This window comes from Mugil cephalus, chromosome 15 (assembly GCF_022458985.1).
Source record: "Mugil cephalus isolate CIBA_MC_2020 chromosome 15, CIBA_Mcephalus_1.1, whole genome shotgun sequence".
NCBI lineage: Eukaryota > Metazoa > Chordata > Actinopteri > Mugiliformes > Mugilidae > Mugil > Mugil cephalus.
This window is the reverse complement of record NC_061784.1, coordinates 4,499,582-4,521,780: the sequence shown is the minus strand read 5'-3', so window position 1 is coordinate 4,521,780 and position 22,199 is coordinate 4,499,582. Positions and strand designations below refer to the sequence as shown.

At 44.2% G+C, this 22,199-nt stretch overlaps 1 protein-coding gene across 2 annotated transcripts in view; it reads right to left on the bottom strand.

Moving 5' to 3' along the window:
* Window positions 1-357: 357 nt before the first annotated feature.
* LOC125021441 (roundabout homolog 1-like) overlaps window positions 358-22,199 on the bottom strand; it is an 86,052-nt gene continuing 64,210 nt past the window's right edge. For both annotated transcript variants that reach the window (XM_047607514.1, XM_047607515.1), the window contains 28 exons: window positions 20,259-20,416; window positions 16,891-17,011; window positions 15,568-15,706; window positions 15,339-15,466; window positions 13,281-13,289; window positions 12,845-12,969; window positions 12,573-12,744; window positions 10,136-10,341; window positions 9,966-10,047; window positions 9,715-9,883; window positions 9,459-9,625; window positions 9,193-9,314; window positions 8,141-8,375; window positions 7,878-7,999; window positions 7,529-7,700; window positions 7,102-7,299; window positions 6,374-6,400; window positions 5,628-5,667; window positions 5,289-5,443; window positions 4,809-5,168; window positions 4,604-4,723; window positions 4,381-4,516; window positions 3,505-3,657; window positions 2,945-3,417; window positions 2,261-2,401; window positions 1,935-2,156; window positions 1,679-1,806; window positions 358-1,527 (listed from right to left, as the gene is read on the bottom strand). In XM_047607514.1, the coding sequence (XP_047463470.1) occupies window positions 1,513-1,527; window positions 1,679-1,806; window positions 1,935-2,156; window positions 2,261-2,401; window positions 2,945-3,417; window positions 3,505-3,657; window positions 4,381-4,516; window positions 4,604-4,723; window positions 4,809-5,168; window positions 5,289-5,443; window positions 5,628-5,667; window positions 6,374-6,400; window positions 7,102-7,299; window positions 7,529-7,700; window positions 7,878-7,999; window positions 8,141-8,375; window positions 9,193-9,314; window positions 9,459-9,625; window positions 9,715-9,883; window positions 9,966-10,047; window positions 10,136-10,341; window positions 12,573-12,744; window positions 12,845-12,969; window positions 13,281-13,289; window positions 15,339-15,466; window positions 15,568-15,706; window positions 16,891-17,011; window positions 20,259-20,416 (4,295 nt within the window). In that variant the 3' untranslated portion in view covers window positions 358-1,512. The remainder of the gene's footprint in view (window positions 1,528-1,678; window positions 1,807-1,934; window positions 2,157-2,260; window positions 2,402-2,944; window positions 3,418-3,504; window positions 3,658-4,380; window positions 4,517-4,603; window positions 4,724-4,808; window positions 5,169-5,288; window positions 5,444-5,627; window positions 5,668-6,373; window positions 6,401-7,101; window positions 7,300-7,528; window positions 7,701-7,877; window positions 8,000-8,140; window positions 8,376-9,192; window positions 9,315-9,458; window positions 9,626-9,714; window positions 9,884-9,965; window positions 10,048-10,135; window positions 10,342-12,572; window positions 12,745-12,844; window positions 12,970-13,280; window positions 13,290-15,338; window positions 15,467-15,567; window positions 15,707-16,890; window positions 17,012-20,258; window positions 20,417-22,199) is intronic.

Genomic DNA, 22,199 nt, shown 5'->3' with positions numbered 1-22,199 from the left:
TTTGAAGACATGAGAGAAATTACATTCTTCATGGTAAGCAGAGGGTAGACTTTGTCATATCTGTGTGCAGCTGTGGCCCAGTGGTTAAAGAAGAGTCCCTGGACTGCGCTTTCCACTTGACGTGCTTCGTGGATGTGTTTCTCGGCGCGGCACCTAACCTGCCAAACCGCTTCCACAAATGTCCTTATTACTTCTTGTGTGTATGAATGGATGGGCAAACTCTCATGTGTGTGAAAAGGGGCTATAAACATTATTTTTCCAACTGTGAATGATTGGAAACAGTTGTCCCATTGGAAAAAAGCAATCTCAGTACAGTCCATTTTGTCCAACAGAAAGAAGTTAATAGATTACTTGTAATTGTTGCTTAAGGAACAGCAATATTTATTCAAACAGAGTAGTTAAAGTGACATATTTTTTTCCATATATAACTTACAGAACAGGGCTGGACAATATGACCATATGAGCATTTCTCTTTTAATTTCAGTATGAGGAGCTTATTATAATTGGTTGTAGCCATGCTCAATTTAATTATATGCATATGAAGCAACTGGTGGATTCACAATGGTTATCGATTGGTGGTGAGTAATTTGATAAATACAGAATATTGTCCAACCCTACCCTAGAAGTGACGGCCAAGGTTGAGGGAACACAGGAGCAGACGAAATGAACTCATCAGAGAGAAACAATGAAATGGAACCAGTCCATGACCTGACGTTTCATCATCCTGAAGGGACGACGGAGCAGTCAAGATATTAAGTAAAACCTCCAACAGGTGAAACTGCATGCAATTCTCCCAATACACACAACAGATAGTTCACATGTGAGTGAAAGCAAATGTACGCAACCGAGTGCACAATCACAATCAACAATCTTTTCCTCCCGCCTAAAGTGAAATGATTAACAAGACTCTGGAGATTGATTTCCTCCAGTCATTTAAGCTCATTTAACAATGACTTCGAATAAAATTAAGTGATTGTGCTTTTTATAACCAAAGTAGAACAAATAATACAAATACAAGATGTACATCACTTAGAAAACATTAACACCGTTATATAAAATTTGAAGCACTTCTGTGGCAGTAAACAATTTACAAGATGGTCGGTAATGACTGTATATCAATTACAGTAAAAGAGCAAGACAACTGACAAACAGAGACCGGACGGACCGCGTCAAGCAGCCGCCGTGGATAATATTTTTGTAGACACTTACAGCCGCCATCAAATGTGCATTCATCTCACTTTACCGGGGCAACCAGCTCGGCTCAGGGTCCTGGGAGCTACTCGCCCAAGAAAGCAAACAATAAACAGTGCTATAAATTGAAGTCCACAGACTTAAACATGAGAGCACTTTCTTTTTTTTTCTTTTTTTCCCCCTAACACCTAATGAGAAAGTAGAAAATGATACTGTGTATTGTGCAGTATTTTTAGTCTTTTTTTGTGGTTGTTGTTGTAAAGGTCATAGTCCTTTGTCTGACGCAACTGTAGGATATTTCCACTCCTCTCGTGATTCTTCTTAGCTTTTCAGGAACTGTGAAAATGAAACATAGTCGCGATGTAATTAGACCGTTTGTTGAACTGCATCACATTAAAATACAGACACATCAGTTCATTGAAAAGACCTTTACACATTCCGAATAGCATTTAAATATATCTAGTGGGGCTGCCCGGTTTGGATTTACCTCTTCCACCTGTTTGGTCCTTGAGTCTCCGCACGACAAATAGCTGGATAAGTCTGAATCGCCTGGCTCCCTCTGAGCTTGACCTGATGGAAAAGAGGGACGACTGTACAGAAGAATGTCCCCGAATTCTGAAGGAAACACACAAAACACAGAAACACAGTGAAGAAAAAGTGAGTCGGCTCGACATTCAGTCGTATTAAAATGTGAGGAGCGCACTCCATCCATCCACCCGCCCACCCATCCATCCACCCGATACCTGAGTGCTGTCGGTTTTTGCTGCTTCCTTTTCCCGCTAGTTGAGCCTTGTGCTTCTCCTGGCTCTCTCTCTGCTCAAATGCACCCTCTCTGACCCTGTGAGTCCCAGTGCTGCCTCGTCGACCACGCGCCTCCCCAGAGCCCATCCGAGGGAGCGTGGCCCCCCTCACTTTATAGTCACCGTGGGGCGCCTGGCTGGGGAAAGTCAGAGGCATGCAAGTGTCTGGGGACAGAGCGAGAGGAGAGGAGGGGAGAGGAGAGGTCCAAGTGTTAGAGTTATTAAGAGACAGGCAGCAGCCGAGTCTGATCTCGTTCTTCAGTCTTTACCGTCATTGAAGACATCTTTGGCTTGGTAGCCCTGTTGACCAGACTGGTTCTGTTTATGCCTCCTGGGCCTTTTATGTGTTATTGCAGGACTCATGTTGCTATCTGTAGACATGGGGCTGCTGGGTCGCTGGTGCCGCCAGCCTGAAATTGTCACGCAGATTCAGAACTTTAAATTACAGCTGATTCATTGTAAAATATATAGTCTGCCCGCCTTAGCTTGATTTATTCCCTCATGCTTTTAAAAAAGAGAATGCATAATAACAATAATTAGCTTCTTTTCTGTGAGCAGGACTTACATGAACTCTGTCAAAGCTGGATTAATACATTTTATGATCTTTCTCTTCTGAAATATTATCAGGATTTAGCAGCAGTTGCATCAAGATGCAAACACCATTTGGTTGGTTGTTCTCCCATGTTGCTCAGATCTGTTCCTATCTTTGCTTTTTCGTGTGTGAGAAATATTTAAGGGTTGTGTGGCAGCTTTATTGGCAAACTCCAGGATAATTAGAAACCAAAATCAATGAGGACCCAAGGAAAAACTAAAATCTTCTAAATAGAAACAAGGAATCCTTTCCAATAAAAGTGTGTTTTATGATCCCATTCTGAGCAGGGGAATGAAAAAGTAAAGAAGCGTGTTAAAAGACATTGGACACACAAATCAAACTTCCACAGAAGCTCTCTCACCAGATTCTTCTGGGTATCTGCACATGCGCAGGCCTACGATATCCCTGGAGGAGGCTACGGCCTGGTTGAAATCACCGTCTGTAAAGAAGGATCCCTCTGAGGTGCTGACAACACTGGACCTGCCCGATGAGATGTTGTCCTCGGACGCCGAGCCCCAGCTGTTAACCATGGACCCCGTGACTGATCGGTCCAGCTCCCCGGTGCTGGAGGCTGGGGTCTGCTCCAGCCCATGGAGGAGCAGCTTGTGTGGAGAGGGCTGGTGCAGCTGGTGTTTGTGCTTCTTATGGTTGTGTTGTTGGCTGTAGTGGCTTTGAGTGAGCTCTGCGTCTGTTTCCTCCTCCTCCTCTATTTCCTCCTCCTCCTCCTCCTCCCCCTCCTCATTGTCTTCCTGTCCGTCAGTATCAATGCAGATGGGTATGGAGCTGTAGGTGTGCGTTGGGGAAAGGGAGTGAGGCTGGCTGGTGACGTCTTGGCTGGAAAATGAATTTAAGAGTCAGTTTTAAGACAACTGTTTTAACAAAATGATTGAATTCAGGGCTGGGTTGGTAAAATCCGGTCACCTGAAACGTTCATCTCTGTCGTGCAGGCCATTGCTCAGCTCTCCCTGCGATGACGTGGCAGGTGGGTGACTATAGGGCGCTTCGGTGGGGGATGAGGCAGCTCCTCTAACGGGCGGAGTGGGGCAGCTTTCTGTCCTCTGCTCTGGATCAAAACTAACAAGAAAAGAACAGCTGACACAAGGTAATGGCTGAAGGAATCAGGGGTGGCTAGCAGTTGTCACACATTAGTCACAGCTCATTAGACGCAAACGCGAAACCCTCAGTCGGCCGTTAAAATATTCCATCACTGCATCAGCCAGTGATCGCATTTCTGCACGATCTGTTTTTAAATTGATTGATCGGCTTGAAGGCTTCTCTTTTGTTTCTGTTCCTTCATTGCGCATTCCAGTTATATAAACCGTGCCACTGTAATAAACGGACTGGCTGTGTAATTACTTTGGTTAAAGGTGTTGGCTGAAAACGCAGGGTTTGCAGGTGTTCCCCCAATTAGCGACGTTTGCAGCTAATACCTTTATCATATTATTGTTTTTCAACCTGGTGGTGCCACAGTCGGCTAATGAGCAACATCATGAGCAATAAATTAACATGATACATTCAGAAATGTTGCTAATTGTATGTTGTGCGCTTGTTCATCAGTCAAGGAAAAGAATAAAAAGTAAATAAAGGTGGCTTATATTGTGAAAAGATCTATACACCAATCAGGCATAACATTATGACCTCTTGCCTAATACTGTGTAAATCTCCCTTGCGCCTCCAAAACAGTTCACACCTAATGAATCCAAAAGTCCAAAAGTTGAATGTGCTATAAAAGTGCCAACTAATAAAGGCACAGATGTCTGTGTGTTATATAGAAGTGCATTCATCTTTTCTGCTCACCCCCTCTCCATGGGCAGGCTGTACTCGTCGCAGTCCCAGGCATTAGCATGAGGGGGGGACAGGGCTTCTCCCCAGCTCACTGCAGTATGTTTTGGGATCTTTGGGGCCCGCGTTCCCCTCTTTTGATTCTGGCTCCCTGAGAAATGCAAAGTGAACCTCAAGGTAAACACAGACTTACGGTTTGCCTCATTAATATTAAACAGAGCAGAGTTGTCGGCCTCACCTGAGGTGCTGCTGCTGCCCCTGTCTGAACTATGGTGTGAGCCTCCAGTGCTGTGATCTCGAGCCTGGATGTAGGGGATAGTTTTGGGATGGATGATTCCTTCACTTCCTTGCAGGTGATCTGAAAAGAAAGCATTATTGCAAAAAAATCTTCTCGTCTTTCCATATGAGTGATGTAATGCACGTCAAATTTTAATCTACCCCACCTTTACTGGTTTGCTCACTCAAGTTGTACTGCATCTGTGCTGCCATCTCTTTCGGTATTGGGGGCAGGTTGGGGGGTTGTTTCCAGCACGGTATGTCCAGAGGCTCTGCTATAGAGGCACCTGTGGCTGCTTTGTTCTTAATATTGGCCTGAATGAGTTGCGTGGTGGCATATGGAATGGGCTCATATGTGGCTGATGGATCCCCTCCCGGGCTTGCATAGCACAAGTTGGAGTTGTTGAATGTTTTAATCTCATTGAGCTTGTTGGAGAGGTTCACGTCGCTGTATATGGCTGTCTCAGAACCAAGCTGTCCTCCCTGTTTGCTGTCTGGATGGTTTCCATAGTTGGCGATGCAGTCAGCTGAGGGTGTGAAACAAAGCAGCTCATGAACACAGGAAGTCACAAACCTGGTGTTTTATTAGCTCCACTATATGTGTTGCTGAGGCTTCCACCTGAGCTATGAGCTGAACTTGCACTAACCTGGTCGGCTGTATGTTGTCATGTTGCTGTCACTTGTGCCGTTGCCATTATTGCAGCAGTTGATGCTACAGTCCTTGTGATTGGCACATGCGTTTGGCCAATTGTCTGGCAGCCACAGCTGGTTTAGAGGTTCACCCATGCTGAGAAGGCCAGGTCTGCAATAAGGAGGGCCACAGCGCTGTCACTCAAAACCTGCCCGCCCTCATAAATCAGTAATAAACAGAGAGGGTGCTGGCGTCCAGATTTAGAGCGGGGAGACACCTCCCCCTAGCGTCTCCACCATGTAAATGCATTTTCTCCTGACTGTCTATAACACAAAGGGACGAAAATATCACTCACCTGCCAGCACTGCACACAGATTCTCCTCTTTGATACGCGACTGCAAAGAGAAATAGAAAAACATTCAGCCTTGATGAGCTGTCAGAAAGAGGGAGCGCCAAAAGCAGAGAAAATCATGAAAGGCGAGTAAGGAGTCTAAGCAAAAAACATAAAAAAAATCCTAAGTGTGCAGTTACTTCGATACATGCTTCCATTCATAGAGTGGATGTCTGGTTTAATTTGTGTGAATAAAACACTAATTATTGCCTGTGCCTTAAGACATCTCCGTATAACAGACACTGGTTTAGGATCAGATAAAGATGAATTAAACAGATTTTTTTTCCCCCCATCAGAATGTATTCTGTATTTTCTCAGTTTGCTCAAATGAACCTAACCTACTGAGCAGGTGGACTCTATTTTAACACTATTTTAATTTTAATTGTATACAACGTACTGTACTAATGAATGTGTTCATTCATGTTTTAATATCGACAGTGTATTAGATCATTTGATTTTTATACTATTCTATGATTTTAAAGACCCATCTCCTTTTAGCTATGAGTACATTAACATACATTTCCATAACTTCCCAAATGTAACTGACTAAAGAATGAATTGCCCCACCAGTTCAAATGTACCTTCAAAGAAACAGCTTACATTTTGAAATGTTAAATGCATAATATATGAAGCTTCATAAAAAAAGAAAGGAACTTGACATACACATGAATTAATATCAAAGGAATCAGCACATAGACCATGCTACATACCTGTAGGTGTGAAGGTGAATGACGGGACTGTAGGGTTAAACAGAGTAAAGAGGGTGAAATCAGTGATTATTAAGGAATGAAAGTATAATAGATTATATCCATACAGTCCTCAGTATTTTACAGTGTGCACACAACCTCTGCTGTTTGTCAAACATCTCGTCAAATCAGAACTTGAAGTGTACCGACACTGAAATAACCGCATGCCACCTGTGATTCTGACTCTGCTGTCTTTGACACGAGTGTCCAGGTGAAGGTTAATGGGGGTGACAGGCAACCCGAGAGGCAGGGGGGAGAAAATAACAGCAATACTGCAGCAGACATGGTAATGGCAGGTTGACAGGCCTGTGCCTTCAAGAACTGTGCGCCGTTGAGAAAATGACACTCTACAAACATGCCATTAAAGGTCAGCCTTCGGATGTCTGCACAGACGCAAATGCAAATGCGTTCCTGAAGTCTTTGTATCAAACAGAGATTAGACCAGAGCAGTTTTTTTAAAAACCTTTGGTGTGATCTGCTTATCAGCTTCTGAAAATATTCTTTAATATCACTGAAATGACAACTGATGTTTAGTTTGGTGGCAACGTGTCGAGCCTTGATCCCTTCCACAATCACGGCGACCTTGAAATGTACTCACAAAAGTAACATCATAGTATGTTGTGCGCGCGCGGCCTTTATGGCTGGAGTGCATTCATCGGTGTAAAGTGTAACCATGACGGAGAAGCACCCACCCTTGCGGATGCCGGTGTATGTGCTGCTGAGGCCGCTTCTCTTCTTCCGGTGGCGGTACAGCCACACGCTGAAAATCATGAGAACCAGCCAGCAGGTGGCGCCAATGCCAGCGATAAACGCAGGCTGCTTCACCACGTCTGAGATCTGGGACAATGTGTCTCTCTCCTCGCTGATGTCCATCATCTGGCCTGCAGAGTCTGATCCGTGGGGGCAGAAAGAGAAGGAAGGAGACGAAAGGGCAGAATTTAAACTCTACACATAGGATGTTTAGGTACGTTGATGGTATATGTGAAAAACCAACTGTCTACTCAGCTTCAGTTCTTCTGCACTGTACAACAAAAAGGCTCTGAAACATCACAGATGTTAGTTGTCCCCCACTTTTATGACAGCTCCTAAATGAATTCCCTGTTCTGGATGAACTTTTACCTAATTGGAAGAAGGCAACATCGCTCTTGACTCCAGGCCCTGCACCGTTGCTAGCTGCAACCTCCACACTGTAGCGAATGCCTGGTGCCAAGCTGGAAATGAGAACGGAGAAGGTGGAGCCATCCACCGACTGGTTTACGTGGTAGCGACTCTCATTACCCAGGCACCAGATCTGTCAAGAGAAAGTGAGGAGGAGATGAGATGACAGAGACTGCCTGAGGGACACATACAACAACACAAGAGGCAGCAGCAGTCTCACAAAGGTATGAATTACGTTTTAACTGGAATACAGATGATTCAGAGCAGACAGGGCGGGAGTCAACTTTCTTTCTCTTCTTTTTTTTTTTACCTTGTATTCCTGAATGACTCCAGCCTTTTCTGATTCTGGAGGTGGCTTCCAGGAAACGAGGATAGTAGTCCCATTGGCATCACTCTTTGTAACTGTAACACCCTGGGGTGCTCTGCTAGGGGCTAAGAAGCATACAGATAACCACTGAGACCAAATCTCAGCTAATGTTACCGTTGCACATGGAGTAAAGCAATATCTGCCTTTTATATTACCACCCAAACATTAATCATTTTCTCTTTGCTATCTATAGAACAAAGCTTCACCTTCTTCCAGCGTCCTGACGACTTTCACCTCACTGTCGGCTCCCTGGAATTCATCAAAAAACGGTCGCACTTTGAACTCGTAGATGGATCCTTTCTTCAGCTGACCGATCACCACCCCGTCCTCCCGCGGGGCGCGCACCTCCAGGACACTCCAGTGCCCCTCAGGCTGGCCGTGCTCAGCAGACGCCCTGTAAAGCACCTTGTAACCCTGGATGTATGGGGACTGCTGCTCGACCTAGCAGACATTCAGACATAAAACATGCTGCATAAGTGTCATACCGCAACTGAAGTTTGAATCAAAAAGAAGTGCGAACAGGTAAAGTTTGAGAGTTTAAACAATAGCGTTCATCGAGGAGGTTAGAGATTCAACCTGTGTGAACGTCTCACGTGAAGGTTCCGTTAAATCGTAATGGAGTTAATTCGCCTTTCCTTTGGGATAACACAGATTTCCTCATATCTGCGAGTTCTCATTGGAAACCACTAATAGTTTCCACTCAGCGTGGTCCTGGTTGAAATTACACCAGCAGAGAACTGAGCACTTCCCATTTAAACCACACCATTAGGACAAAGGATGCCTGTGGAGACATCCACTCATGTACACCGACAAATGCTGCATGTACATTCTTCTGTGCTCGAGGCAGAGTGCAATTTCATTCAATAAATTCCTTTCTCTGCGCTCTAGATTTGTACCTGCTTATAAACGTTTAGAAAGAAACCCGAACCGTGAGATGTTGTCTGACGAGAAAAATACACTATTCAGATTCCCCTGAACTATTTATGTATCTCTGATGAAAATGCATTCATTTTGCATCATTTTCTTGTGAAAACAGAAAAAATAACATAGTGTATTTTTCTCCACAATGACCCCTTTTAATAAAAAACTACCCTCTCAAGCCCTTAGATGATTTTCAGGCCCTGGCCCTTGGCTTTAATAGCATTTGTTAAAGTGTAATATTTGTTTACATGTACGGACAAAATTGCACATTTGACCTTTTCCCAAGCCTAGCTCTGACAGCCTGAAAACGGCCTGCGCATGTGCAGGACATCCTCACCTTCCACTGCACCCTGACGGCAGAAGACGAGAGGACGGCTGGTGTGTGCAGGCGGATCACAACATCTCCCAGTTCTCTCTGGATGTGACGGTGGTCCACTCCCTGCATGGTCGAAGTGCTGTCTATTGGTACAGAGAGAAGAAAAATAAAAAAATAGAAAAGGTAGCAATTATTTATTTATTTATTCAAACAGAAATAAGCACAGCGTTTCTCTTTTTCACTGTGAAGCAAAGCCTTTAAAAGGGAATGGGAAAACCAGCACTGACCTTGTGTTCTGACCGAGTCTGAGATTGGACTGGGATCACTGAGGCCGTGAGCGTTCACCGCTCTGACCATAAAGAGGTAGACAGCTCCAGGCTTCAGGTTTCTCAGGACAAAGGTCTGAGCCTTCACATGCTCAGCTAGAGTCACCCATCTGTTGCCTAATGTGTAACTGCAGGTGGGAAAAAAACATAACACACAAATAAAAGGGCTGCACCATCAACACTGATTCAAACCTGCTGCATCCCACACGCGTCTAACCTGAATGCCTCAATTAGGTAGGATACCGGTGATGCACTGGTATTGGGGATGGATGTCCATGACAGAGTGACTGAGGTACGGGTGATGTCGGTCACTTCAGGTTTGGATGGAGCAGTGGGGATCAGGTTAGGGTCTGCAGGATGACTGGACTGGACAACAACTCCAAACTCTGCCAACAAATGAATTAAAAGGTTAACCACATGTGACTCTCCTGTGAGTTTTTCTTGCTGTGCACAATATACATAACCTACCTTCCACTTGCAAGTATGCCGTCCAGGAAGCCTCACCATTGGGACTGGAAGCTTTACAAGTGTAGAAACCGGTATCTCCCAGCTGATGAGAGAACGTCCAGAGGCAGGGTTTAGGAGGATGGCTTGGCTCAGTGCTTTAACTGGAAGAACTGTATCACCTTACTGCCTACCTTAGTATAGTGAATCTTCAGTGAGCCTGTCTCTGTCAGGGACATTCGAGAGTCCACGGGGGACACCACCGTATCATCCTTCATCCAGTGGACTGTAGGAGGTGGAGTGCCAGCAGTCTGGCAACTCAGTACTACCGTGCTGTCTACGGGAACAGTCTGATTGACTGGACCCTGTCTAATGACGGGAGGAGGGTGGTCTGATCCAGCTAATAAGAAAAAGAATAACAACGTTAACACTTCTCTTGTAGCATTACACATTATATACAGTGATCAGCCACAACATTAAAACCACTGACAGCAGAAGTACATAACATTGACCATCTTGTGACAATTCAGTGTTCTGCTGGGAAACTATTGGACCTGGCATTCATGTGGATGTTACTTAGACATGTAGCACCCACCTAGACCAGACCAGACAAACCAACCCCATAGCAATGATGGCAGCAGCCCCCAAATTCACTAGATCCCAAACTGATCAGGTATCTGTGGCCCCTCCCCTCAACCCATAGGATCCAAAGACCCTCAAAGACACCACAGGACACCCTCAGAACACCCATGTCCATTCTCTGATGAGTCACACTCATAATGTCATAATGTTATGGCTGACCGGTGCACAACATAAAGCATCGCAAAACTCTGATGACAGTAACATTCACATGTCTTTCTCATTCACTCTAATCCAGTTATTTCTCCTACAAAATACAAATATTTCATGTAGTCAATGCATCGGCAAACTATCTCAAATAAAACTAAATGCTCAGGATCATATAATTTTACTACACAATACGACAAGGGGCGAATACTGGTGTCAGGTAGTCAGGAGGTTGTCAGGATGAACATAACCGCATATCATCAGTTCCATTTCTTTTTGACAGTTGTTGAGTTTTCTACCTGCCCTCCCCTCTCCCTCATTCTGTGTGTATCTCTACATATTTCTGCATTTGCCTTGAATGCAGGCAAAAAAAAAGTGCCAGTGTCAAAAGTCTGTCATGGAATTACAAAATGGGGTTTGATGCTCATGAAAGGTCAAAGTTAATAACAAAAAAAATGAAAGAAAGAAAAGTAAGTAAGATGACAGCAGAAAAAATGAAATGCTGAAAAAAAAAAAACAGATAAGATGTGAAAGATATTGAGAGGAAAATTGGTAAAGAGGGAGAACAATAGGCTTAGATGGCTGTGCAGGCAGTGGAGGAAAAAGAAATCAACTTTTCCCCTCCAGCGGAGAGCAACTAATCGTTCACTGGGCAGTAAGGTACCGCTGGAGCCGGATCCAATCATGACGGCAAAGCCCAACTAATAACAGTTCCACTTAGATAACAGAGCTCTCCCTCTCTCTCTTTCTCTCCCTCACACGCACATTTTAAAACCCTGTGGATGGGGGCAGGGGATGTAGATAAATAAATAATTTAAAAAATACTAAAAAAAAAAAAAAAAAAAAAAAGGTGATGGAAACATGCCTTGAAAACTGCCAGAGGTAATGCAGGCTGGTTATTACCATACAAATGCACCACTCCAAATGGGGATCAGAGGAGTGTTGTAGGATGGAGAGAAATTGGGGGAAGGGAGAATAGGGAGAAACAAGTAGGAGTGAGTGCAGAGCATTGGGGAAAAAAAATGAAAAAAACATGACACCTTCTTTTTTTAATTTCCACTGAGTGGAAACCTTCAATTTTTAGGTTTCTATCATGATCAATCTCAGCAACGTTCAGTGTTACTAAAACAACTTAATGTACAGCTGAATTAGCTATATGTTAAAGCCTAAAGCAATTACCTTATATTAATGTACTGCATGAACACAGTGCAAAGTTACACAGACACGTGTGTTCACAATCACACAGGTGTGTAATTGCTGATGTGGGCCTCCGAGCACATTTAAATTGCTTTTTTAAAGCAATTAACACAGATATTTTTTTTTTGAATAAGAGTCCCTGATACCACTTTCCATTAAAATGTACCTTTCAATGAATCGTATGGCAATCCCCCGGTCTTAATTCACAAATATCTGCAGCGTACGGGAACAAAGACTGCGCTGTGTTCATGAAAAGAAAAAAAAAAAAAAAAAGTTCCGCAGCAATTTTGTTGTTGCGTTTCCCTTGATCCAACCCCTGGATTACATTCTGAAATATTACATTTTTGGAGGTAAGAGTGTCTGTGAAGAGTGCAGACAGTCACCACGGAAACGGAGAGTTTTGAACCCAACACGCGAGGTGCATCTCGCGAAACCCCTCCCCTGAGAGTAACCGAGGCCAACCGCCACACCCACGAGGGAAGCTGCTCTCACCAGTCTGCAACTGAAGTAAACCTGCAGCCTAATATACCTGCTTAAAAACAAAACACCGTGCCAGCAGCAGCGGAGCCTGTTTACTCAAAAGGGAAAGGAATGAAGCTGGAAAGGTGCATACTAATCTGCCCTCCATCGCCCCTTCTCTTTACTCACAGTCTGTAACCTCTAGCAGTGCTTTGGTAATAACACTGCCAGCGATGTTAAGAGCCTGGCAGCTGTAGAAGCCACCATCCGAGCGCTGGACGTCAGTTATGGTCAAACTGCCCATCTGGGAGACAGACAGGCGGCTAAAGGGCTGTGGCGGCTGGTAGGAGAACAGAAGACTCTAGAGGGGGAGATGGAGATCACGGTTAGATGGCCATTCATTACCTTTATTTACACTGAGCAGTGATTTAGTGTGATGACAGACTGAGGCCCGGTCTCACCTCGCTGCCCTCCCTCTGCCAGAAAATAGCGGGCTGTGGGTTGCCCGTGGCCTCGCACTGGAAGGTGACGGTTCTGCCCACTGCCGCCACCTGGTTTCTGGGGCGAACGGCAAACGCTGGGGGCACTGCAGAAGAAGGAGAGAGGCCCTAATTACCTGACTGACACATTTTCTCATTTTAGAACATCTCAGTGTGCATACAAAGCACGGGGAATAAAGAATGAGTGTGTGTGTAGCGGGGAAACGACCGGGTTTTACCTCTTAGAATATAAAAAAAACAGCACTTTTAAAAAAAATAAAAAGATCATTTACCCACACATAACATGAATTACATACTGTAGTGGTGGATGGAATTACAGTGTTGATAGGACAGTGACAGGGGGCTCATGATTGGCTGTTGCTGCCTGATGGTGGATGAGGGATGGATGACAACTTACCAGTATTGACTACAAGAGAAAAGACACAAAACAGAGCAGTGTAATGAGTAATCAGGGTGGATACACAAATGAAATGACACACTTAAAAGTACTGGCACAGGAGTGGAGAAGTGAGCACAATGGAATTAAAGTGAAGGGTCAGCTTGGCTTTGCTAGCAAAAAAAAATGTATCTAGAGCATCGTGAATGAGTTATGAGGCATCTTGCATCTCTTTGTGGTCATTTTAAATGGTCATTGTTCTACTGCATTTGACATGTTCTATGTTCCTTTGTAGTTGTTTTATATCCCTTTGCAAAAGTGATACGTCTCTCTGTAGTCATTTCACGTTGGTTTGTATCTATTTGTATTTGCTCTGCTTGTCCTAGCAACCATGTTCCCTTTTCGTATTCGTCTAATGTTTCTTTGTAGTCTTTCATCACTTCGTTGTAGTTTTGATTTATGCTGGGGTCAGTTTTCCTTTTTCTGTAGTCGGTTTGAGAGTTTCAGTTGTCTCCATTAAAGGGTTTGGCCAGATAGTCTTTGGGGAAGACACATTACTTCCGTGCATTAAGTACTTTATTTGTGGTTAACAAAAAAATCCTTTTATTTTTAGCATTTTGCCTGACTAGCATTCAGCATTTTACTTAATTAACTATACAGAACCACACACAAATAAATAAATAAATAAAACAAGGGCAAAGCAAAGTGCACTGTTTATGCCCAATTAGACCCAACCAACTTGTTGACTGTGACGTGTAAAAGCTGCATGTAATTGCTGGCTTGAGTCACAGGTCACAGAGGAAGAGCAATATCTGGCCCGAGCTATAATCTACCGACAAGGAATGTAAACCTGTGAGGGGTGAGGAAGGACCACTGTGTCCGGAGGGGAGAAGTGCGAACTACTGACGCTGTACACAAATCTCTGCCGCACAAAATGTACCACACAAACAGTGACACATTTGGGGGTGAGAACAGCCCGAACATCTTGACATCTGCGAGCGAGATTTACAGTGAAATGAATGGCTTGACTCGCCGTGCAGCTGATTTTCGAAGTACTGCTGGAAGATGACTGTGGTAAAGTTGGGTTTACAGAGATATATTTATACGTATATTAGCCATACAATGATTTAGCTCTGTGGCATGCTACGTCTATTTAGAACGGCAGTTGTAACATCAAACACATATCTAAAGACGTAGGTAAGTAAAAATTATTGTGTGGTCAAGACTGTGGCAGTCTAGCTAAATGTTAAGACAGGGCAGGATTTAATAATAAAATAAAACGTGCATTCATTTAGATAGTGCCCTGTTTTCTCCTTTTACTGCCCAAATTAACTACGCTCAGCCCCCCTAACCCCCCCCGCACGCTCATTTTTGTTGCTAAGGTTTTTTTGGAGGAAGAGGAAAACAATGTAATTGGAACCATGTCACTTCCCAGCATGCAACAAGCCCGGCCTTATCTTTAATTAAGCCCTACTGTCCTGGCAGCATATGTCACCCGCTGTGTCACTGCCGCGTGTGCGTGTGTGTTTAAGTGTAAAGGCCTGTGCGCAACTACGAGAGGTGTCTCAGTGCTCATTTCCTGTCACTAATTTAAGAAGAGAAGGGTGTCATTGTGGCACGACAGCCATACGAGTCCATTTCTGTGGTCACATAAACATTTACTCTGCATGCTCCTTTCAGTTTACACAGGGCATTAGTATGAAGCGCAGAGTAAACAAACCCTTGCATTGTATTATACTCCTTGTTATTTAGGACTGGTGACAGCTGCAAACATTATTCGACCTCCGGCCGGGAAGTGGAAAGAATAAAAATGCACACATGAAAGCCAGAGCGATAATTCCGCCTGTCTGCGCTGTCTTGAGAGCAGCGGCAGCAACCTAAGGCGCCATAATGAAAACTAGGCCCGGATAAAAGAGTCACCCCTCGATAATTTGTGACACCATGCGACTGAATTAGTTCCCCCGTTAGGAACGACTGTCTTGCATGCACTTCTCATCCAGGAAAAATAAATCTAAAAAAAGGGAACTGCATATACAAGAGAAGAGAGGAAATTGCATGTGAAGGTCGGGTTGTACTGACCGTGCACGGTGAGCGTGGCGGATGCTTCAGACTTCCCAACCATGTTCTCCACCACGCATGTATAGGAGCCCTCATCTGAAGAGGTCACTTGGCGAACATTCAAGGTATGGTCCTCTAGGATTTCAAATCTGCGAGCAGGACGGACACACATGCTCAGAGATGAAAGAACACGTTGAAACACCATGTTTGCATGGTACATTACTGCATGTGGAGGGCCTTTGTGAGTTACCTGCCCTTAGGCAGGTCAGAATCATCTTTCCTCCAGCGGACAGTGGGAACAGGGTCTCCTTGAACCACGCAGTGGAATGACACGGTCTCGTCGGCCAGCACCACCACACTGCTGGGCCGCTTCACGAAGGTCGGCCGCTCTGGAGGTTAGCGCAGAAACACAAACACAAAAAGTAGATTCATCTCGCCGTGTTAGTGCCGTTTGCAGACCACTAATGAATTCTATTTTCACCTAAACTTGGAACTACTCGGTGGGATTATTTAGAAAAGGAATGTAAAATAAATATTATACGCAAATCACCAAGGTCACTGACCATGTTAAATAGCTAATCAGATAACACTCATTTGGATTTGAGGTTTGTTGAAGTAAATCAACTTACAGTCAGTGTTTACCTTCTCATAAATATGGCTAGGCCTCAAGATTCCAGCACATTGTTTATTAAGCAGCTCTGTGTCAGTGTGAAGACTTTAAGGTCTTTAAAGACTAACCACGAGTCAGAAGTCATATTTTTATTCCAAGTAATGAGGGACTTTCTCAGCGTTAAATCATTGCTGGACTGAATGTTCCTAAAGGAGGCAGTGTGCGGCACAAAAAAGCAAGCGGACGAAAAGCGATAACACCTTCAGAAAATCAATACTCCCTTTGTTTACTGAGATAGAAGACACTTCATCGCAGATACAGAATGTAATAAATAATGAACACCTCTTAAGTATTTGCAAGAACTACTTTAAGAATAAACAATACCAAGGAGTGTTGACTCCAACACATCAATATGTTAGAAATCTTATAGAAAAAGCAGAAGGCAAAAAAAGCAAGGCCAACAGCTTACTACCATTATGCAAACTGGAAAACCCATCACCCATGTATCTCCAGAAATCTACAGTGAGTCATTCATTATGCGCAGGTTGCGTTTGTTGACCTTATTCTACATGTAGCAGGATTATTCTCATAGCCTTGAAAGGCTCTACTAGACACTACACGGTATATTTGCAACCTAAACCAAGGTCATCTTAACAGTGTGATACCGATAAGAGCTCTACTCTGATGGAAAGTGTTGGGAAAATAAGTGGGGGATGGAGAGTAGGGGCTGGAAGGTGGGGGTATCAGAAGCACCATAGGGAGCTTTTATGCTGAAAGGTTATAACGTTGGCTGCGACAGAGGTAGATGTTCGCCCCGTGACTGGTGCCAGACTGGATGGCAGTGCTGCATAATCAACATAATTAATAGGGCATTATACTCCAGCCGACGCGCAAACTAAAACTAAGAGAGTACTTAGGCTAAGTGAAGCACTGCAACGCTGGGAAAAACATCCCAAATTTTACCTAGCACCGTGAGCTCGGCGATCTCACTCTCCCTCTCCCCGACCATGTTGGTTCCAACGCAGATGTACTTCCCCGCGTCGCTCTTCCGCGTGTTGGTGATCATCAGCTTGCCGCTCCGAATCTACAAGAAAGCAGAAAAGTGTTTGCGCAGCTGTATTTGCCCAGGATCTTACCATGCTAATGTGTAGTGTCTCAGTGAGGACGGCGCATTCATAATGCATGCCCCCCCCCCATTCCTATAATCACATCTTTGGCTATCCTTCATTTGATAATAGACATTTTCATGCACATGATGGCATTACAGCACGTGGCGTCGTACGAGCATGTGTGCATCGGTACGGCTGAAAAGAATCGGCGGTGCCTTTCAAGCCGTACAGAAGGTCATCCATTATGAAATTACATAATTCATATCTAGTGCTACACAAGAACCCCGGGAACAAAGACGCCGCCTCTTTGTAGAGATGCTCCTTAGATGTTTTGTCAGCGTACTTTGCCTTTCCCAAACTTTTCTACCTTAACTATGAGCACACACACACACATACACACACGCACACAAGAGAACACCCACACACAACAAAGAGGTCAAAGACATATGCACTCCATGCTGCTTTCCGTCTTTTCTATCTACCACATGCCTCCACAGACCACGGTAGCAGTTGTTATTGTGCTTTTTGAATGTGAGCTCCTGCACTGACAGCCTGATGCTACCCGGTGTTAGAGGTGATACCGGAGCGGCAGAGGAAACATGCCGATGTGAAGACCTCAAAATAAACACCTTGTGCAAACAGACATCTGAGACGTTCTCCCAGACTCGGCTTCAATTAAGCTTTCAGCCCGGTTATTATGCTTTCAGATTGCTTCTTTCCTGCTCACACTAGGCCGTGGACTCAAGCTATTCATATATGCTCGCTGGGGACGCGCACACAGCACCTAATGGCGCGGCTTTTGCAATTTTTTAAGGTCACGGGTCAAGGCTGCCTACAGTGCTGTGTCCACAAAAGCATGATTCAGAGTCATGGGAGGCAGCACCTGGCGTGGTGGCCACTGTCTCCTCACCAGCTTCCAAATGGAATACATCATTAAATTGCCGCTGCGGGGATGAAACCAACAGCCTTTCACTTATTAGTCAGCCTCCTCTAGGCTAACCTTCCACCATGAACATCAAAAAAAATAAAAAAAATAAATAAGCAATGAGTGACCTAACTATGGCTGACATTCCAAATCTGTTGTAGATGATGTGGTTTTCATAGGAAGACTTAACAAACTGTGGTGCGACTTGTGGTTGTGTGCGCTTTAGATACACAATGCCAACCACTGGTAATCACAGGGAGCATGTGTGGGGAGTATGGGAACTAGTATTGCAGATTCAGCCATTCCTGTCGGCGTTCAATGGATTAGGGCTGCATGTTTGGATTCACATTAGGGCCGATGAAAAAACATTCTATATTTGACTAAAAGCATAACGGCATGCAGCAGTAGGGAGGCTTATTCTGCCACGGGTGAGCCATGAATGATATCAGACCTTAGCTGCTGGAGTCCTAGCATGTTTTGACAGTAAGTGTTCAATTTGAAGTATAAATACGCATATCATTATCAAATTAAAACACAGTTATTATTAAAGGTTATGCAATATAAAACAGAGGAACTTATGACATGGAGGCAATGCCTGTAGATTTATTATTAGCTTCTAATCTTCCACATAGTGTAGTTTTCCATTCATAGCATAGACACCAACATGTTTCATCAAATGCCTAACCATATTGAATACTGGTGACTGAGATTACCGAGTCCGGTCCCGGATAAAGGGATTTGCGTCTCAGACTGATCATGCATACATGGCATACACGGGCACTTGTTGCACCAATGTATTTATATATTAATTATCATTTCACGAACCCATATCGAATTGTGTCGTGATGTAATGTTGCCAGGGACAGCAAAGATGATCTAACCGGTGCCAGTGACTCATGTTACACTTTTATTTTCCAGCTTTTCCTGCACTGTGAATGCTGCTGCACCAGTAACTTTAGCAGCTGATTAAAGAGCAGACCGAGGGCTTTTTTATTTCCCGGAGTGACCGCTCCTCGTTTTTAGCAGCAATTCCATTGCTAAGAAATCCAACTGCGGTTTCTCTATCCTCCATCTCGGACGCTGAAACCTCAGCTTTCTGTTCTGTTTGCATGCGTTCTCTCTTTCCGCTCCACATAACCTTAGTGACCCTGAAGGCAACACATGTGTGAGACTGTATTTCGTCCAATAAAGGCGCACGAACCTTTAAATTGAAATCCATAAATCACGCCTACATAGTGTGTAAGTACGTTGTAAAAACGCTATTAAAAATAACCCCCTACTTTATGTACATATTACAATTAATAACTAGGGAAGCACTCAAATGGATGGAAAGGAGCCATGAATCACTTGTGGTGGACTACTTTGGTCTTTGTACAGTAAGTAATGTCTTTGAGTGAACACTCATGGCAAAGACACATTTCCATATAGAAAAGATTATTAGGCAGGACAAAGACGGGCACGTAGGAAAGTACAAAGCAAAAAGGAGCCTTTGTGTTTCCCTCAGAGGAGCCTCCCCCCCGGCTCTGATCCGTTCCTCTCCTTAAATCACAGAAAGCTGCTCTGTCCATCACAGTCCCCCAGAGAGACTCTACCTGTCACTCCACACTAACGTGGGCTTTGAATCTTCTCCTGCGTGTCTCCAGGAGCACGCACGGCCATTCAGATAAACAAATCAACGCGCACACAAACCTATATGAGATGCTGGAACCCGGGTCTATATTTGAGGCCTGTCCCATCAGATGCAATATGAATGCAGTGTATACACAAAACATGAAAAGACTTCACTGCCGCCTGCTGTATGCCACATGACAAATTACTGCATTCCATCAGTTCCATACCGCAGATCGTATGCTCATACTTTATTGCTCATGCATACAGTATAAAGCAGCAGCATGGGCACTTCTTTTCCCTGAAGCACTATTTTACAATTGGGCTTTTTCTGTGCCAAATGAATCATCTCCTCAAATTCTTCCAGCCATTTTTTGATTGTGAGAACCTCAAGATAATTATACAGCAATCTCGACTTTTTCACATTCCTGCTGAGGTGAGAGGTGATTAGTACTTGAAAGGTTTTTCCGTGGACTATTCATTTGAGACAAGAATAAGGGTTGAAAACAGCTCAATCAAGCTGTTGATCTACAAAAACTATTTTCAAAACCAAATGGCTGATTCCAGCTTCTCAAATTGGAGGATAATGAAAATTAGGGAATAAAAAAAGAAAAAAACGCTCATTAGTTGCAGTCCTGGTCAGAAAGATGTATTATGTCCAAGGGCAAAGACCTGCTGTCTGTTTTTACCGTGATACGTTCATCTCTGTCATCTAAATTGGTCCCATCTTTCCTCCAGGAGATGGTGGGTTCAGGGTGCCCACGGGGAGGTTGGCACTCCAGCACTGCGGGCTCACCCACGGCGACCATGACGTCTACAGGGTTCTGTCTGAAGTCATCTCGTAGAACTGCGAAACACACAGAAGAGTAAACGGAGTGGCATTTAATTATGTCTGTGCATTAGTGGACAATGGGCAAATCATATAAGATTTGCTCATAGTATTGGCGTCTGTAAGGCTGTGTTTAGTGAGTTAAGGAGTCAATTTAACAGACTCGCCCAGCTCCACTCCCACAGTGAACACTACAGGACTTCATTCATACAGCATCCTTTCATAATATTGCTCTTTATTTATCCTTCCCATGTAGATAGTTTATATTTAATTCTGTTTCTATTTTTCAGTTTTTGCTTTTACTTTATTTATTTCATTATTATGATTTTCTTTATTTTGTTGTATATATTTTTTTACTACTGGTTTTCAAGAGTCTTTTTTTATGTAAAGCTGAGCAACTGTGACCACTTTCCCCTGTAGCTCAATAAAGTCTAACGTACTTTAGAAAGAGTTTAGAAATTCTGTACAGCGTGCAGTGTTTTCAAATAAAAATGTTCAATTCAGTTGTTAATTTTCCATTGCTTGCCCCTTTTTTGTTCCTGGAATGGCAACAAAATGCAACAAGCACAAAATGATTACCACTTTAGTAAGGAGAACTAGGCCATGGTCCGTCATGCTGTTAGTCACCTAGCAACCGTGTTCTCAAGACTTAAACCAATTGAACAGGATATTGTGTACTTGACTCCCCATGATGAAAATACAACCCTACGAGTCCCATTTCATGGCAGCGTAATAAAGGGTTGCTTGCTATGTCTGTCCATCACTTTTTTGAGAGCAGCACACAAACACTTGTCCAAAATAGATTCACTGTCATCTATGTAGTACTCTCCGCCGTATCAGTTTCAAGTGTATTCATTCATTCAGGGTAGTAAAACTAACAAAATCTCCCTGGGTCCCTCATGGGTCTACTCCTTTACTCGAACGCTGCCTGTTGAGACTCTGGCGTCTGAGAGCGTTGGTTCTTCTAATAGCTCATGGTAAGATGAGAAGATGCACTGGTATAAAGCTCCACGGGAAGGTGGGATCCAGACGACTCCACTAGCAGGCGGCGAAAAGCTACCGCAGCAATTCATCATCTTTCCACAACGAGCAGCCTGTGTGCAGCAGCCAGAAGCCAAATTGTAGACAACGCAAAGGAGACCGAGAGGAGCGTGTGAAATCTGGTGGCCACAGGCCGCTCCTTCCTGTCCCCGCCGTAGACTTTAATGCACAGCTTCAAGCTTTCAACACCTCAAGGAGGAGCACATGTCTGACTAGCTTCATTCCATAGCGCACAACTATTATTTGCAAGATTACAGCAAGCAGGGAAAATGGAACTGGGGTGTGCTGTAAGAGAAACTGGGTTCTTTGTGATGAAAACAGCCTTTTAGTCCATATCGCTGAGCACATTTCGGCGCCGGATGAGGTGAACAACATGTTCATAGACGCCTGCGCATGAGTGACTGTTGTTAAGCATTGCCAGTCTTAAATTACAGAAGGGGCTTAGAACCTGAACAAGCCAAGGGAGCCGAGCCAACGCAGAGCGAGCAGAACTCGGCAGAGCTGGGTTGGGGTGAAAAGACAGGAAACAATGAGGAAAAAGCATAATCACTCCCAGATGGCGGCAACCCGTTCACCTCTGGCTACGGGTTTGTGCAGAACACTAGGCGAGCAGGGCCGGGGTGGCTGATGAGCACCGTGGATACGGGAGAACAAATTGGGACGACCTTCTAATTGGAAGTATTTTGGCCCCCGCTTGTCTCGGAGCTCCACTCCGCTGCTTCGCCCCACCGGTCCTCTGTGCGGGGTTGTGACTGGCTGA